General features: G+C 47.0%; 2 protein-coding genes across 2 annotated transcripts; one reads left to right on the forward strand and one right to left on the reverse strand.

Moving 5' to 3' along the window:
• Nucleotides 1-285: 285 nt before the first annotated feature.
• THAP1 (THAP domain containing 1) lies at nt 286-6,774 on the reverse strand. The gene is made up of 3 exons (XM_064501984.1): nt 6,478-6,774; nt 5,914-6,109; nt 286-2,495 (listed from the first exon to the last, which is right to left on the reverse strand). Exons 1-3 carry the CDS (start codon nt 6,546-6,548, stop codon nt 2,034-2,036), a joined length of 729 nt encoding a protein of 242 aa, XP_064358054.1. The 5' UTR covers nt 6,549-6,774; the 3' UTR covers nt 286-2,033.
• A 3,273-nt stretch (nt 6,775-10,047) lies between these two features.
• Nucleotides 10,048-11,310, forward strand: LOC135324874 (transcription factor JunD-like). Its single transcript, XM_064501891.1, has 2 exons — nt 10,048-10,296; nt 10,447-11,310. The coding sequence occupies exons 1-2, from the start codon at nt 10,048-10,050 to the stop codon at nt 11,308-11,310; spliced, it is 1,113 nt and encodes a 370-aa protein (XP_064357961.1).
• Nucleotides 11,311-17,871: the final 6,561 nt, after the last annotated feature.

Below are 17,871 nucleotides of genomic sequence, written 5' to 3' on the forward strand. Positions count from 1 at the left end.
AAGACTGGCCTCCAGCAATCCACCATGCCTCATGGAGATGCAGTTTTGGATTTGCAGAGAAAACAAAAACAAGCTGTTGTATGGCCACACATGCCAAAAGCAGAGGAACAGTTCTTTAAACTTCTCTATCTTGTCGCTTTTTGAATCTGAGCATTTGCAAGTTTATTTTAAGCACATAAGCACAACAACAAGACCCAGGAACACTGATTTGCACATCTTTATGCTTTGTATTTCCGGAGGCAAAAGCAAAAGCAAAAACAAAAAAACGCAACAAAAAACAGCATCTGAATCACAAAACTTCTTTATAAAAAGATAAAAAGTGTCAAGCTAGCTTTGGCAAAGTCCCGGGGAAAGAACGAGAGCAGTTAAAAAATCTAACACACCATTTGCTTTTTATTTTTAACCAGGAATAATAAATGTACACAAAAGGATCGAACAGCATTTTTGTTCATCTTAAGCATATGAAATGGTAGTGAGGCTAGATATATAGCAGGAGTGAGGTCAGAAGTATCAAGACTGGTTCTAAACATTTCAAAATGTCATGCTAAACAGATTGGGAGAACCTTTTAAAGCCATCATGAATAGAGCTTGATTAATATCAGAGCGAGAATTCACAGCTACATACAAGTTCGATATGGACCGAGAAAAGTCATTTTTCTCATGTCTAATAGATCCGCGAATTTCAGCTGCGAAGGCTACAACAGGGTCAATACAATGCCACTCTCTTGGATTTTGAATGAGTTCATTGACACAACAAAGTTGTTTTCCAGATTCACTAGATAGTAAGTGCAAACTGTTGCACTACTTTGTAATGGTACATTTATTTTCAGAGAAGAATCTTACTAAGGCTGTAGGAGAAGCAGCAGCATTTGAGATATTAAAAACCAGTCTAGCACCAAGCAACTCCCAAAGTCTAATCCCATATCTGCCCTTTGGTGGATGCCTTTTGGAAAAACAAAACAAAGCAAAACAAACAAACAAAAAAATCACAGTATACTGCAGTGAAAGTTGCAAATGCCCAGCACCCTGGGGAAGGAAAAAAAAAATCCTTAACTTCCTGCCACTATGCACATGTTTGGGATGAGAGTTAAGACCAACAATTTTAAGGATGAGAACAACATGCAACCCATTATACTGCTTATGGGAACAAATTAACCAGGGGCTAACCTTATTCATAAAAGTGTGGCATCCTCTAACATATTGGGGACTGTGGATTACCGTGGTATTTCTGAAAAGCAGCCACACTAAGCAACACACCCATTTCCTGAGCCTGATCAGATAATATACATCTTCAGTGCAGCACCGCGCTTCAGCAGTGCCTTCCTGGCAAAGCCTCTTTTACAGCTCCAGTTAACTATGCTAATGAATTCTCCCCTTCTCCCTCACAACACACACACTGGTAAAGGTTATCCACAGCAATAGGCTCATTTACATACCTCACCAAAGGGATCCAGGAATTAGAGTTTATGCAGTGCTTTGAAGGCATAACAAACTGAGGTTGGAATTTTTCCCAGGCTGAAATATGTATCTTTTTATTCTCTGTGTAAGGTAGCACTTTCATATGTTCTAACTGGCCTAATTCTGCTTCTTGTGCAATCATAACAATTATTTCTTGGGAGTCAACTGAGCCAATGCTACCTGCCTTGACAAAGCTTTGCCTTAAGTGTACCGCATCATGAACTTCATTCATTCTCAGCCAGATTCAATTCCCTGTCCCCTGGTAAGCACAAGACAGCCATTGCAAAAAGTTTTTACCCATTTTAAATGTATGTAACCCTGCATCCTTTCCTTCTGTAAAGCAAGTGGATTTCATAAACTAAATGCATTCTAATTCTGAGATGCTTGCATTTTCAATATATTAAAAAGTATCAAACTGAAATGATAATGAAGAAAAACAAAATATGATCTCATTTGTATGATATCTTCTTTATTGATTTAGAATTCTCAAGAGTCTCATACACAGAATTAGAGAGCATTTAGTTTTGAAACTAAACTTCTTGGCCTAGCAAAGTGAAGGCAGATGTTCATGACTTTTAGGCAGGTACTTCTACAACTTCAAAATAGTCATTGGGCAGAATAACATAGCCTTTGCCTGCCAATATGTCTTTTTCTTTCTGAAACTGAACAATCTCTCGCAGTTTTTCAATTTGTCTTTCCTGACGCCGGCATCGCTGTTGCGCTGTCTTGAGCTTCTTCCGCAGTTTTTCAACTTGCTCCTCCAGCTGCTGAATTCTTTTTCGCTGATGAACTGTATCCTCTACGGTATAGTTGTGATCACAAAAAACAGCAAGATTGCTAGGGGTCTGGAGAGGAGGCATCAATAATCCAATACTTGGATCCACAAATCTTGCATCTATTTGAGATAAATGAAAGGAAGGAGTTGATGGAGATGGCGGTAGCGCAGGAGCTGCTGGTGGCGGTGGTGGCGGCGGTGGTGGTGGCGGTGGTGGCGGCGGTGGTAGTGGATCTTCTGGTTGTTCTGCAAATTCTTCAGGCTAAAACAACAAAATAAAAGTACATATTCATGTTTATGTTGTTCACAAAACAACTCCAATACTACAGCCCCCATATAATGTAAACGACCAGGACTGAAATTAGTAAAACAAATTTCAAGGCTTACTTTTTCAAAACTAACAGTTCTGGCCCTGTTAATTCTAAACTGGCTATATTCTAAAGAAGCTTCATTTTCAAGGCTCCCTGAAACTCAAGTCCCTGAGTCTTGAAGAAAGCAGAAACTGAAGAACTCAGAAGTCAATCTCACTTTTGAAGACTTAGGCCAAATACATCCACAATTAGCTGAGAAGCAAGAACACAGGCTGCAGGTCTGTAAGACAGGGGTTAGCTGACCTAACAACTCATTGTTGCCATCCCATTCCCCTTTGTCCCTTGCATCTTACCACAACTTAGTTTGAACCTGTCAACCAATTTAACTCACAAATCCAGCAGAAGTGGAAAATCTTCTGATGAGGTAGAATAAGAATCCTCTCACTGAGGGGGCTGATAAGTTGGCAGAGCAGGAAGGCAGACATAGCAAGGCCTGCTTCTTAACAACTGGAAGTGATTGCCTCACTGTTCTGGGACTGCAGCATAAGGGTTTGGCTTAATGAGACTTGCTGAGACAAAAAAAATCCAGCTCCCTAACACCAGAAAGGGAAGATACAGGTCCACCTTTCCCTGCTCCCACCTCTGGTGTTTACCCTTTGCTGCAATATGGTAAGCTGGTAAGACGACAGAAAGCTATTCACTTCCCCACCATCACTGCAGACAACTTCTGCCATTTTATTAAATTAAAGCAGCTCAACAAGAGGTATGGCCAACAGCCGAGCTGGTACAAGGAAGGAGTGAGAAGCAGAACTGCACAGCTGGCAGATGGGATTGAGAAAGGAGAAACACAATTCTCCCCTTTGACAGCAGCAAAATACTAGATTGGCTCAGCTGCACAGGAAGCTGCAGTCTGCATCATACTACCCTTGATAGATTCAGTGCACTTGCACGGTTCAAGATGACACAGCTCTCTCAGCATTTGAGTAGAGCCCAGAGGAGAGAATCACATTCCTTCTGCCCAAAGGAACATAGCTAATTCAAAAATGCTTCTGTTTACATGATGATTAAAAAAAGCACTCTTCATATCACTCATGAAAAAGAAAGCCCAAGAAATTATCAGTGAAAAAGGCACTGAAACCAACTTTCTAATGACCCATCTCCAATATTATTACTACCCATACAAGCATAAGGACATTCGCAATGCGCATTATAGGAGCTGCAGAAAATACTCATAATGCAAGTATTAAGTTCATAAGACCTGAAGCCCATGTCATTAAGTTCCACCAGCTGATAGGACATAATATGCAACCTAACACTTTATTTGGAAGGCCTAGCTATCATTCTTGCACAAACTACAATACTCGACAGACAGTAACTGAACAGGCAGTTTTGCAGTTGGCACCGAATGGGAAGTTTCATATGTGCTCAAATATTGCTGATTACTTTAAAGTACAAAACAGCCATCCATCAGTCTTACCTCTCAACTGTAAGAAATCTCTGCTGATACTGTGCCCATCTTATTCACACAAGAGGATTCTAAACAATCTGACCATATCAGCTATCACTCTCAAACTCCTCTGCCAGGAAAATTACAAGGCAAAAGCATGATCTGCAAAGAGAAATTCATGCTTTTTGGAGGCACATGCAAAAATCTGATAGATGCCAGACAGCTGAATTCACAGAGACATCTATTTCCAGCTTATAGAGCACATGATATCTTTATAGAGATGTTATTATCACAATGTATCATACAGAGCAGATCGTTCATTTCACTGACACATCATGAGTGAATTTAATTATTTCTTACAGACAGTAAAAGAATCTCCATAGATACTACTATGAAAAAATGCAAGAAGTATTTCAAATTATGTAATACAAAAGATAAAAAGTTGTATTTCGAAATTACCATGAATTCCAGAAACCCAGCAACTACTACTACCAACCTTTGTGACTAATTTAAGATATGTGGCATTTCATTAAGATGGGCTGTGAAGTTAAAAACAAATAGCACTAAATCTTCCCCCATAATTAAGAGGTGCCCTTTTGTGTTTTTGTAGATCAAGAATGAAATGCTGGAACATGGCTCAATACTGATCCCGCTGCACCTATCCACTTTTTGCAGATGACCCCACATACCTATCCAGCTTTTAGACTGTAAAGAACTTTGCAATCAGCTTCACCAATGACAAAAAAGTGTGTAGCAGAGATACTGGGAAAGTGTAATTAAACAAAAAGCTTAATACAACTGTATTTACTGGAAATTGTCTATCTGCCCTTATATGCCTTCTGCTCGTATTCGCTTGTCTACTATTAGCTGCTTTTCATTTTCCAGATACTTCCCCTTTTTATTTCTGCATCACTTCCAATACTGAAAATAAAACCAAAAATCAAACAGGCAAAAACCACAGCTTTCCTCTGTGTACTCCACCCAGTACATTCTGCCATTCCCCATATCCATCCCCTTCCTCTATTGCAAAGAGTGGGAAGAGACCTACTACTGTGTATCCTTTCATAGAAATCAGGAATCGATCTTCTTAACTCTCACCTTGCAGTTATTAGGTCAAGAAGGAAGAGCTAATAATTCATTCTCCTCTCATGGTAAACTGCCTTAGTAGCAGAGTGAGGAGAGCAATACATACCACAGGGGAACATCATCAGATGTCCAGACACAGGAAGAGACTAGTATGTCCTATGAATAAAATGTAATTCTTAAGATAGAGACAGTTTCCGCACAGACAGACAGCACCTGCAGCTACCCTGCTGCCCCTGTGTTCACCTGTCACTTTACCTTGGCTAAACCTGAGGCCAGAGTCCTTTAGAAAGGACAGTTAAATCTCAGAACTAAGCCGCACCAAGTTCTTAATGACAGTAGTAGCCACCAGTCAGCCTAAGAGAGTCAAATTCAGTTTGCAAATAATATGATTGAAGGCTTCATAACACCCTGAACATACCAGAAATACAGTTGAACAACTTAATTATATGGCAACAACTACTTACTCTGTTGCTGTGATAGTTCAGCATCAGGCTTTAACCAAAATTACACTGCCATAATTTAGTTTTTGTGTATGCACACAAAAGAGTGGGTCAGGGTCAGCTCATCTCTGCACAATGTTCTGTGTGCTCCCAAGGCTCAGACAGCATACCTCTCTGCTCTTCTCAAAACACTACGAACAGCTCTTCAACTTGTTTAGGTACCCCAGATTTCTCTTCCACAGCCCTCCAAGTGCCTCTGAGCGTGTATGCTCAGCAGGTAACACTTACAATCTGCCCCTTCTCCCCACTGCTCCTGTACATCAAACCCTGCAATACAAATAGGAGCGACACATGTATGCATTCCCATTTCTTAAACTGAGAGTGGTTCGGGTTTACCTTTTCATTGGGTTCAGTGTAACAAAATATTGTGGGCACAGCATTTTCTTTCAGAAGCTTGTTGTTGCATTCTCTTTTAAAGCAATCGGGAGTGAAGTGTTCTGAACAAATGCTGCTGTACTTGGTCGGCTTGAAGTTTTTCCTTTTAACAGCTGCTTCCCATTTCTTGCAAAGATCAGGCCTGGTAAGAGGAAACCTGCAAATAAAAAGCTCTTTCAGCTTTTCTTAAAGGCTTTCTCACACTGGGCTGGTGCTAGAGCTAAGCGTACGCCAAAACATGTGTGCTGTCGGGACTTACTGCCTTACCGCTTCACTTTTCGTGACTAACCTTCGGGACCAAACCGGGGGGCCGCAGCGCCTCCCGCCGGGGGCCCTCAGGCGCGCCAGCCAGCACGGCCGCCGCCTCCTCAGCGCGGCGCAGCGGCCGTTAACGGCCGTTGCCCGGCACCGCCCCGGGCCCCGGGCCCCGCCCCCGCGCCGGGGCGCCCCGCCCACCCCGCGCGCGCCGCGCCCGCCCTGCCCCGCCCCGCCCCGGCGGGCGCGCGCCCCGCCGCCCGCGCTCACTTGTGGAAGGAGATGGGCTTCTCTTTGTCGTATCGGTTCCGGCAGCGGTAGGCGGAACACGACTGCACCATCCTTCCTCCGCCGCGCCCGCCGCCGCGGGGCCCCGCGAAGACGAGCTCGCAGACGCCGTTAACTCACCGCCGGGCGCTCATCCTCCGCACCCCCTCCCCCCCCCCCCCGCCGGTGACCCTCGGAGAGGGACAGAAACGGGACGCGGCCTCTCCCAACTCCAAGATGGCGGCGCCAGCTTCAGCGCAACTCTCGCGGTGACAGCGCGCCGCGCTCGCCCATTGGCAGATCTCGGCGCGGAGGCGGAGCCTCCCAGCCGGGCCCACCAATCGCTGCCACCAGGTGGGCCTGCGGCCCGCCCCTTTCCCGGCGGCGGCGCGGCCTCCTGCCGCCCCCCCCCCCGCACATCTGGGCAGCTGAGGGCGCCGCGCCCGGCCCCGCCCGGCCGCGCGTCCCTCCGAGCGGCCCCCGCGGGCTGCGCCAGCCGAGGTCACCGCGGTCCGGGACGCCCCGCTGCCCGCCTGGCGCCGCCGCCGCAGCAGCAGCGGGCGGGGATGCCGCGGTGGCGAGAGCATCCCCCTGCGAGCCGCTGCGGAGCCGCGCGGGGCTGAGGCAGGGCGAAACTCGGCCGGCGCAAGGGCAGGAAGTGGCTTTTTGAACTCCAGAGGGCTCCCGGGTGCTGCTCCGAAGCAGCAGCAACAAGAAGAAGCCTTTGCAAGACCACGTCGACATAACACATAGTTGCAATAACGATATGAAGGGAAAAAAAAACTCACTAAAAGTTCACTAGCAGGCCCCTAGTATCAGCAAATATGAGACAGAAATTAAATGAATCGGTACACCATTAAAAGTAAGTTTGTTTATTCCAAGTGGCTTCTGTATTTTTCCATTTTGTAGGTCCACCTTCCCCGCCTGCATTAGATTACTGAACTGTCCTGTGTCAATGGCCAATGGCTCTTGGCAGATGAATGGCAAAGGGCCTGTCTCTAGCATCATCCACTGCCGGAGATAACTGAAATGAGCTTTACCTCTCTCTGGTTGTATATTTAACCCCTGCCAGAGAAAAACTGAGTAACTACAAGTGTCTTGCAGGACAAAATCAGCTGCCACCATCACAGGTGTTTAAGACACACACAGTGTGGTCTGATTCCTCTTCTCTTAAGTATGGTGTGGCAGACTAGTTATCACTTAAAACATTGCAGGGATGGCAGTTCTGCAAAGAATAATAGCTTGTCCAGGACCACTCTCCTCCCAAAAGCAGTAACAGCCATCCGATCTTTTGGGAGAGGCCAGTCTGACACATCTCTCCCATCCCCAGGACCTCTCCTTTCCTCTCACAAACCTTATACTCTCCCTTTCTCTTTAGCACCCTCGGTCCTCTTGTTTTCTAATGTGGCCTCTCTCCCAGAAGATATTCCCTCCTTACTGAAGTAGTTTCCTTTCTCATTTCTTCATCCAAGTTCTCCAAACTTCTAATACTGTATTTCTCTGTTTGAGGATGTTTGCAGACTCCTGTCTCCCAAATCACCAAGCTTTCTCCTGCCTTAGAAATGTCCTTTCTAGTTTCTCTGAGGCCATCCAGGTAACTCCACCTCTCCAGACTTCTTCCCTTGAACCTCATCAGCAACTCATGTCTGTAAGTGGCTTCTTCACTCCTTTTTCTAAAGCTATCCTTTTTCCTCTCAGCTATTCCAGTTCCCCTTTGTCTTTTGAGGTCTTCCAGTCATTTTTTCCTCTTTCTCTTTCTAAATACCTCTTCAGTCTCCCTGCCTCCATTCCCTCTTGTCCTTACGATCTATGGTACCCACCCTCTTAGCCAGCTCTGTCTAGCAGGGCTTAGGGATTTGCTCACGATTCCTTGTCCTCTTCCAGATGCCCTCCACGGTTACTCCTGCCCACCTCCCCCAGTGTTTGTGAAGCATCTCTATCCCCTTCACATGCTGCTCTCCACAAGACTCCTGTTTCCCAGTGCCTACCAACCCTATTTGCAAGATCTTCTGTTTACTAGCTTCCCCAGATTTTTCTGTTTCTCTAGCAAATCTACCGCAGTGTCAGGGAGCGGCAGAGGCGGGGTTGCACCACAGAGGAAGATGAGCCGGGAGCTGGGGGTGACCAGAGCGCAGGCAGTGTCCTCATGGGCCAGGGCAGAGCAGCTGAGCAGGGCACTGGTAATAAGGCCCATCGACAGCCCCCAGCAAGACAAGGTGATGAACCCAGTTCAGGGTCCGGGCAGGAGCGGCAGAAAATGGTGTCAGAAACGGGACTCGAAACAAGGCTACAACATCAGTCCAACGTCCACTCAGGAGCTGGGGCTGGAGCTCAGCACCGCTGTGGTGTGGTTGGGGCAGGGGCTGACGGCCGGGGGCTGAGCTGAAGTGGGGCCCCTGTCCCATGGGCAGGGGTGTGGGCCTCAGGAGAGGCTGGTAGGGGCCACTAACGCCTGTTAGTGCACTCAGGGCCCTGACAGACAGATTCCCCGTCTCCTGCTTGACAGTAAGTGAGAGGGGAAACACCTGCCTGGGACAAACGCCTTCCTGAGTTGACAGTAGCGTCTCTGCCTCCCCCTCCTGGTTTTGGAGCAAACCTAGGCACGAGGGCACTGCCACACAGAAGCAGCGGGGTCCAGCAGAGCTGAGCAGCACTCGTAGAGCTTGGGAGAACAGGAGGCACTTGGTCCTGATGCGCAGGGAGGCAACGTCTGGCGAGAAAGCATAAGGACATTGCTGAAGAGCAGAAAATGCAGCAGGTGGGTCATACAATAACGTACAATAATGGGGAGAACAGGTGAATGTGTAGGTGAGCCATACAGGTCCTGATATTCAGACAGCGAGCTGACTTAAAAGGCTGTGTGACTTAGAGCTGATGAGAGCTCTTTTTATCAGGATCATGTTAATATCTCCTGACACAGGGTTTTTTTAATACACTGGAAAACAATTTCCTCATGCCGCAAGAATTTCAGCGATCAGTGGGATGGGGGTTGTCTCAAACAAAGATGGTCAAAAAAAAAAAACCCCGCAAGCTGAAAAACAACAACAAAAAAAAACAAAACAGAACTTGCAGACTTCAAGAACGTTTCCAAGACATTTCAGCTGCCTGAAATCATTTTCCTGAACGTTTTCTCTCCAAAACAAAAGGTACGTCAGACCCGCCCCTTCCCCGCGAAGACGCTCGGCTTTGCCCCACAGCGCTCCGTGCCGAGGGCAGAGCCTTCCCTCGCCGAAACTCCCCACCCGACCCCCGAGGCGCAGCCGGGCTCCCACCGCGCCGAGCCCGGCCGCTCCGGGACGGGCCGCCGGCGCCCCCTGGCAGCGGGGCTGCCCCGGGCAAGGGGCGGAGCGGCGCGGCGAGGCCGGGCGCGGCCCGCCCCGCCGGGAGGCGGCTCCGTCGCCACTGCGCGCCGAGGGCGGCGGGCCCCGGCGAGCCCGGCCCGCGGCGCCGCGCACCGCCCCGCCCGGCCGCGCCCGCCGCCCAGGGCACGGCGGCGCCCGCTGACCGCCGCCGCGGCCGGCCGGCGACGGGGGCAGCATGAGCGGCGGGCGGAGCGGGCGCGCGGCCGTGAAGATGGAGGCGCCGTTTTACGCCGAGGAAGGGCTGGAGCTGCTGCCCGACTTCGTGCCGCTGCCGGGCTTCGGCGCCGCCGGCGGCCCCGGCGCCGAGGCGGCGGCGGCGGCGGGGCAGAAGCTGCTGCTGGGCGCCGCCAAGAAGCGGGACCTGGCGGCGGCCGCCCCCTCCCCGCTGCCGGGGCCCTTCGCCCTGCGGCCGCCCGGCAGCGCCCGCGGCAGCGCGGCGGCGGCGCTGCGCCTGCTGCCGGCTCCCGCCGCCGCCGCCCCGCCGCCGCCGCCGCCGCCGCCGGGCTCCGCGGCGGGCGGCGCGGCGGGAGCCGGAGCCGGGGCGGCGGCGGCCCGCGGCGGCGCGGAGGCCGCGCTGGGCTCCGCGGCGGCGGAGCTGCCGCTGCTGAAGCTGCCGCCGGCCGCCGACCTGGAGCAGCTGCTGATCCAGGGCGGCGCGGGCCTGGGGCCCGGCAGCCCGGGCCCGGTGGCGCCCGGCGCGGCGGCGGCGGCAGCAGCGGCGGCGGCGGCGGGGACCTTCCTCTACCGGCAGCCGGTGACGCAGGAGCAGGAGGGCTTCGCCGACGGCTTCGTGAAGGCCCTGGCCGACCTGCACAAGCAGAATCAGCTCCTGGCGGCGCCGCCGCTCTCGCCGCCGGGGCCCTGCTGCCCCGCGCGCCCCGGGCCGCCGGGGGCCGCCGCCGCCGCCGACCCGCCGGCCGTCTACACCAACCTGAGCAGCTTCACCCCCGGCGGCCCGCTCAGCCCCTCGGGCAGCGCCTACCCCGCCGCCGCCGCGGGGCCGCCGCCGGGCCTGGGCTTCGCGGCGGCGGGGCTGAGCAGCGGGCGGCTGCCGCCGGCGCGGGGCCTGGAGGAGCCGCAGACTGTGCCCGACGTGCCGCCGGCGGCGGCGGGCGGCGAGGGCGGGAGCGGCGCGCCGACGCCGCCGTCGCTGTCGCCGCTGGACGCGGAGAGCCAGGAGCGGCTGAAGGCGGAGCGGAAGCGGCTGCGGAACCGGATCGCGGCCTCCAAGTGCCGGCGGCGGAAGCTGGAGCGCATCGCCCGCCTGGAGGAGAAGGTGAAGGCGCTCAAGGGGCAGAACGCCGAGCTGGCCGCCACCGCCAACCTGCTGCGCGCCCAGGTCACGCAGCTCCAGGGACGCGTCCGCAGCCACCTCTCCTCCGGCTGCCACATCAACGCCGCCGGCCCCGCCGCGCCGCCCCGCGAGCCGCCGCCCGAGGCGGCCGCCGCCGCGCCGGAGACCAGCGCCTGCTGAGGGCGCGAGCCGTTGGCGGGCGGCCGTTGGCGACCGTTGGCGGCGGGGCCTGAGGCGGCCGGCCGCGGCCGCCGCTCCTCTCCCTGCTGGCCGCGGCTGCCGACGGGCCGCGGTGCCGAGGGTCCACGGCCGGCCGTCGCTTTATTATTATTATTATTAATTATTATTATTATCACTATTTTTATTATTTATTCGCGTCTGGAGAATGAGGTTCCAGAAGCCGGGTATTAAGCGTGTCGCAAGGTATTTTTATGTTGCACTACGTACGCGGGCGACGTCGAGTCGAATAGCTGCGTTTGAAAGTGAGGGTCTCCGTGGGTGGTTTTGGGGTGGTTGTACTGTGGGTTTTGTTGTCGTTGTTGGTCCTTCTTCCCTTCCTCCCCCCACCCCCAAGTGAATTGCTTGAGGTCTGTAGGGATTTCGGGAGTTAAAGTAATTCCAGTTTACAGAAAGATTGAACTTTATTTTCCTGGGACGACGAAGAAAAAAAAAATTTCTTACCTGATACACTTTTCTGAAGTGTATAGCTGTGGATAACCCTTTCAGAGTTTAAAAAAATAATAAAAAGAAGCAAACATAAAAGCCAGAATCATACCCTTTTGACAATACATGTGTGTACATAAATGTATATATATTTAAAAATAACATGGCAATGTATATTTTCTTGGTATTGATAAAGATTTTTTTTAAATACGTCTTTCTCTAGAGCTTTAATTTGCCATTTAGAGTTAAGACAAATATGTGAGTGCTCTTGCAAGTAAAGCACTTAAATGGTTTCAATTTTAAAGTCATACCCTGGAGGAGAATGATTTTGTTGTAAATTTTGAGTAGGATGAAATGCATTTCAGACTCAGTCATAAGAAAATACTTTTCTAGACTGTAAGCTCCATATTTCTTGTGCCAGTGCAAACTTGGGGCATTGATGATTATTTATTGAAACTTGAACACTTTTTGATGTTGCCTAGACCTTATTTTTATAGAAAACATGTAGTGGAAATGGTTACTTTGGCAGAAGAGCTTTACTTACTCTTTCTTTCACTGTGTACATTTCAGTTGTGCTTGCTCTTTCTATAGTATAGTAACAACTCAGTGCTATACAGAAAAGGGCTCAGATAAGGGGGTATAATAATGGTAATTCCATTGTATTCTGTTTGAATAAATTACAGAAATGTTATAGAGAAGTAGATTTATTTTTTTCAGTAGAAATCTGTGTGCATTTCTTCTTATTCTACTTTATTCTAAAGCAGCTTTCTGTAATAGTCTAGGGACAGAAAGAGTCAATGCTATAATGTGAAATGAATTTCTGGTTGGGAAAAAATTGATATGCTTTATTTCTTTGCTGAGATTTTACTGGTAGGAGAGAATAGAAAATGAACCATTTTCTCTGATCAGACATAATCCTCTCTCAGTTTTTGAAAGCTTTAGATCAATTGCTCAGCACTGTGGTCCACCTTGCTTTTATTGCACCTGTATATTTTGAACATACCTGCTAATGAAATGCTATTGAGTCCTTTGGTTTGGTACAGTTGGAGCAATCCATTCTGCAAGAACCCTGTTGGTGCCAAGGCGCCAGTCCTGGTTTTGCCACTCCAAAGAACGTACAGTTTCTTGTGAGCAGATCCAGTTACAGAACAGGGCCCGCCTTAATCTGCGAAAATGTGAAAAAAAACCCTGTCCTTGAACTCAGAGGCAAAACTTACACAAGGAGGTATATGCACGTTAAAAAGTGGGGTTTGGGGCAGGGAACTGAAGGGTGAGAATGTGGATGTGTAGAAGCCGTTCCTCAGATCTGTTAAACCCATTCAGCAGCTGTTAAACATCTGTGTTACCTCTCCTGAAGGCGAGGGTAGATGCTTTGAAAATCCAGGCGGGGAACTGTGATAGGTGCACAGTTTTGTGCTTTCATTGGTGGTACATGAATGCTGTCTGTTCAAAAAGTTTAGCTGCAGCAAAGCGTGTGAGCTTTTTCTTCTAGTGCATAGTTATTTGTGGCATATGTGAAATGATATAACAAAGCATAGTAATTGTGGTGTTGAGATTAAGATGCTCTGGGGATATTTCTTAATGCATATGCAAATTAAGTAGAAGCCATATTAATCATTTTATAACTGTTTAATCGCCTAACCAGAGCCTATTTCACTGGCTTAAGTGATTGGTTCTAACAGTACCTTCTGCTGTTTTTTTAGAATTACATTAGAAATACTAATGAACAGCTTTGAAATGATTTGATCTTAACACAAGGTTTAAAGCCTTCTTGCTAAAGGCATTCTGAACTAAATAGAATGCAGTCTGTAGCAATGCCTGCTACGTAATAAGTGGCTAAAAATGAAATACTCATTACTATGTAGCTGGTATCTCCTATCTGCAAAGATGCTGCAAGACTAGAGAAACTGATTAAGACTTTTTTCCCTCACTTAGCTTGCTTTGCCTAGTGAGGGAGGTAATAACACATGGTAAATACACTGTTGTGAGATTCTTAGCTTTACTCTATGTTTAGTGATTTTATTTTTTCAATCCTGGAAAAATACATAAAAAACACATGGATGGACCTTGTGCTCTTTCAATTCGTGTTTTTGCTGATGAGTGCAGGGCTAGGTAAAGACCTCATGGTAGGACACAAGACAATGTTATAAATGCTTTTGGCTGTGCTGTACTCAGTATGCATGTGTTCTTCATTCCTTGGTATCACTTCTGGTCAGAATAGGTTAGCAGTATCACAGAAAGATGTGTATTCTGTAAGACACAGGAAATCATTGCAATCCTTCTTCCCAAATGAGGGCAGGGTTATAAAAGGAGGGTTACTGAGGCCTATCAGCATGCTAATATTAAAGCTAGAAAACACAACACGTTACCTCCCCAGCATTTGAACTTTCTGCAGGAGCAGTTCTGAATCTAGCCTCTTCTCAAAGCTCTCAAAACTTCATTTTTTATTTTATTTTATGAGTAGCCTGTTTTATGCTCTAGTGGACATGGTAGAAGTGCTGGCTGTGTATCTCTTTTGAACTGTTGGAGTGACTGTCAAGGGGTTACTGGTGCAGCTGTCTGCACCAGCTCTCTGTGAGAGCTTACTATCCTGTGGCAGAGCAGGCAGAAAGAAATGTGTGACTTTGCCTCAGCATTTACCACAGAGTGACAGATATCTTCATAAACGCATCATTTTATGTGGTATTTAAGCTAAGACACAGGATTTAACACAGATGTGACAAAGATCTGGGAATACCTTTTTTTTTTATTTCCCCTCTATTGATTCTGCTAGAGGTTTTTGCCGCCACAGCAGAGGTGTGAATTAACTGCTTAAGCAAATAACAGTTTAAACCAAAATAGCAGAACTCAGCAGTGCTTACCTGCCACAGCTGATTACTTCAGTTTTTTGATTCCTCCTTTATTGTCTTCTAGGATATATCAGTACCCTGACTGTCACCCCATAGTCTTCAAAAATCTTTAAATATGACTTCTTTAGTCTGTCTTCTCTTTTTCTTCTCCATTCATTACAGTGTTTTTTCTTCTCTATTCTGTTAGACTTTTTGTCTTGTATTTCTTTTCTGGAATTTTGGTCTCTGTGAGATGCTAAAGGAATAATACTGGGTAAAAGCTTTCCAGTCTGTTTATATTATTTGGATCAATATAGCTCATTTGCAGTAACTGCAGGCATTTGGGTATCTTAAGTTTTTCTGGTGGGAATGGGATGGGTGGAGGGAATCAGTTTACTTTACAGAAACCTCAATGCTTCTTAGTGTTTTTCTCCATCCTTCAAAACTAGTCATATTTTGTTAAACTTGTGCACACTGTTGGCTAGTCCCCACAATGAGTCTTGCTGTGGGACTTAATTTTCAGGCTACTCGTATGCCCTTCTGATTTGGTTTTGCATTCCAGACATACAACCATGACAAATCAACATTCCTCTTTGTTTCTTTGCCTTAGGTGTAATCTTTGCTCTGGAGATTATCTGTTCTGATATCTGTTTTGGTTGTGTGGATGTTTGCATGTGTACTGCTGTGCACATCTTGCTTGCTGTTCACCAGCAAATTTTGAATGCAGTTGAACTGATGTCTTGATCTAGCAGGGGCATATCTTCCTATCTAGGTGCTACAGCAAAATAGTTTGATTCATAAATGACTCTCATCTCTTCATATTGGTATCAAAACTTTTTTGGCTTAGTGCAGTAAGAGGAATATTTGTCGTTAGAGAAGCCTTGTTCACTCCTTTCTTGGGCAGAAGGAGGGAGGAGCTACCATCAACTGTTGCTCTTGCTTTCTGTGAATTTAGGAAACATATTCTGCTACTACTAATTCAAACAATGTCATTGCTAGAAAAGCTGATTAATTTGCTTGCCACCGTGGAGTGGATAATGAAATCTCTCAGGTCCTTAAGGTCCATGTCGTTAGCGAGTGGTTTTTACAATAACTTTTGCTATAACTCTGGGTAGCAGATCTCAAAACGCAAGTACTGTGCATACTCTGAGAAGTGTAGGTCTTTGGAAGCAGTAAATCCTGATTACGGAAAAGGGTCCATGCAGGTGATGTTGACAGTTTTACTACAAGCTGCTGATACTCTTGCAAGAGGTAAATACCTGAAAGGATTTAGACTCTTCACTTCATGTGATAAATCACTATTGAGTATTACACATTATTGAAGATCAAAGAATGGCCCTACAACAATTCCCTGTCATCTTGGTTTGCATTTATGTCATTAGTGGAGGACGAGTCTCAAAGTGTCCTTTTCTTTCTTTTAAATATTTCATTGAATCTTCCCATCTCACTTTTGATAAAGGAGCAATTCTGAGGTTAAGCCCTGAGGCATTCTGCAGGATGCAGCTGTTGAAGAGGAGATTTTATTCAGCACTTAATTTCTAATCAATTCTATAACTAGATGATATTTTCTGGATTATTGTATAGCATTGTTGAGTGGTGTTTGAAGTACAGGTGCATACTGTGTCTGAATTACCCATTGTGCTGAAAATAGTAACTGCTGCTGTAACTTGAGTTGTAGCTATTTGAATCTGTCTGATCCAGTAGCTTCTTAGATAAACTTTCTCTATACCTGAAATTAGTATGTGAGGAAAAAAAAAATCTGCTTTTTGTGTAAGTCATTCTTCGCTGCATTTTATGTGGTCTTTGGCAGTGTAAGTTGAAAAAGCAGTGTGTTATCTTTTTGTTTGTTCTTATGTGAAGCTGTAACTGCTGCTTAAGTTTTGCTCTATCCCTGCTTGATTCTCTAAGTTTCTGTGTTTAGTAAGCAGAAAACTTGGAATGTGGTGTATCTGTGTACATACCTGACTCGTACAAAACCTCTACTAATTTCCAAGCATGTTATTTGGAGCCTTACTGTAACCAGTAATGAATGTTGAAGAATTCCTAGGCTGGTTTGATGATCTCTGGGTATGTGACACTTCATCCGATTGTTACTGTGTGCAGTGACAGTGTGTGTACAAACACAGGTGGACAGTATAATCTGTCAGGGAACCACCTTGTTTAACATTTAGGAAAACATATAAGCAAAAAGCCTTGAGCAGAAAGATTTCACTGTGCATAATAGTCCTAGAAATATTGACTGATCTTTATAACGCTACAGTCACTTGCTGTGATGTCACTTCAGAATTTACTGTACCTGGTTTAGGATAAGACTACAGACACTGTGACAAACTACAGAAACGTGAGTTTCCTGTAAACTAGATTATCTTACTGCACATGGTTAAACTTTACTCAAATGAGTGATTGATAAATTAGACTTGAATTAAACTTCAATTAAAATTGAACAGCTGACGTCAGTTGTTATGGTACAGTATGGTAGAGAAGAGGTCTTGTTAACTCTCGGATATTTCTGTCCTGTTGTTTCAAAGGTCTCTCTCTTTTTAGCCTCCTTGTGAAATGGCTTGTAGCTGTTTATGCTCCAGAACTTCTCTCTTCTTAATGCCTGGTAGTAACTCAGGGACAGGACAAAAGCAACTTCTGCACAGAGTGGTCATGTGTGACAAACTCAGAGTGTAGGTTTCTGAAAAATGCTACAACAGTGTGTGTACAGTGGAGAACCTGCTGTCATGCTGCTAAAACAGTCTAAAAACATCTACACCTAAAACTTATAACTAGGGCAATTTCTGAGACACCATCCTGTTTACTTACTTACTACAGCCGTTGGTCCTCGCTGCTTAGAGTGGAAGTACGTTTCCTAAGCTATTGCATGTCAGAAGATTTACTTGCATATTTTTAATTGACATGGTCACAATTTGGATCACCATGAGGATGCTGAGACAGTCCACTGCAACAGAATAACCAGGACATGTTCTAGCTGTCTTAGTAAAGTGCTGCTAGTGGAACAGTAACAGGGGAGAGGAAGGAAGTCAGCCCAGCATCTATGTCTTCACGCAAAGGTTGTATTTTGAAAACAAGACTTTTCGCTGAGGGGTCTGTCAAAAGTACATTACTAATGTAAAAGTACTGAATCTTTGTCTTGTGCCTCTAACTGACGTGAGTTCTTAGGCTAGAGTTCTGATTTAAGTGGTATCTTTTCAACTTGGTGCCAGTCATTGATACCAGAAAAGCCAGCAAATCAAACCTTTATGAA

Source organism: Dromaius novaehollandiae, chromosome Z (assembly GCF_036370855.1).
Source record: "Dromaius novaehollandiae isolate bDroNov1 chromosome Z, bDroNov1.hap1, whole genome shotgun sequence".
Classification (NCBI taxonomy): domain Eukaryota; kingdom Metazoa; phylum Chordata; class Aves; order Casuariiformes; family Dromaiidae; genus Dromaius; species Dromaius novaehollandiae.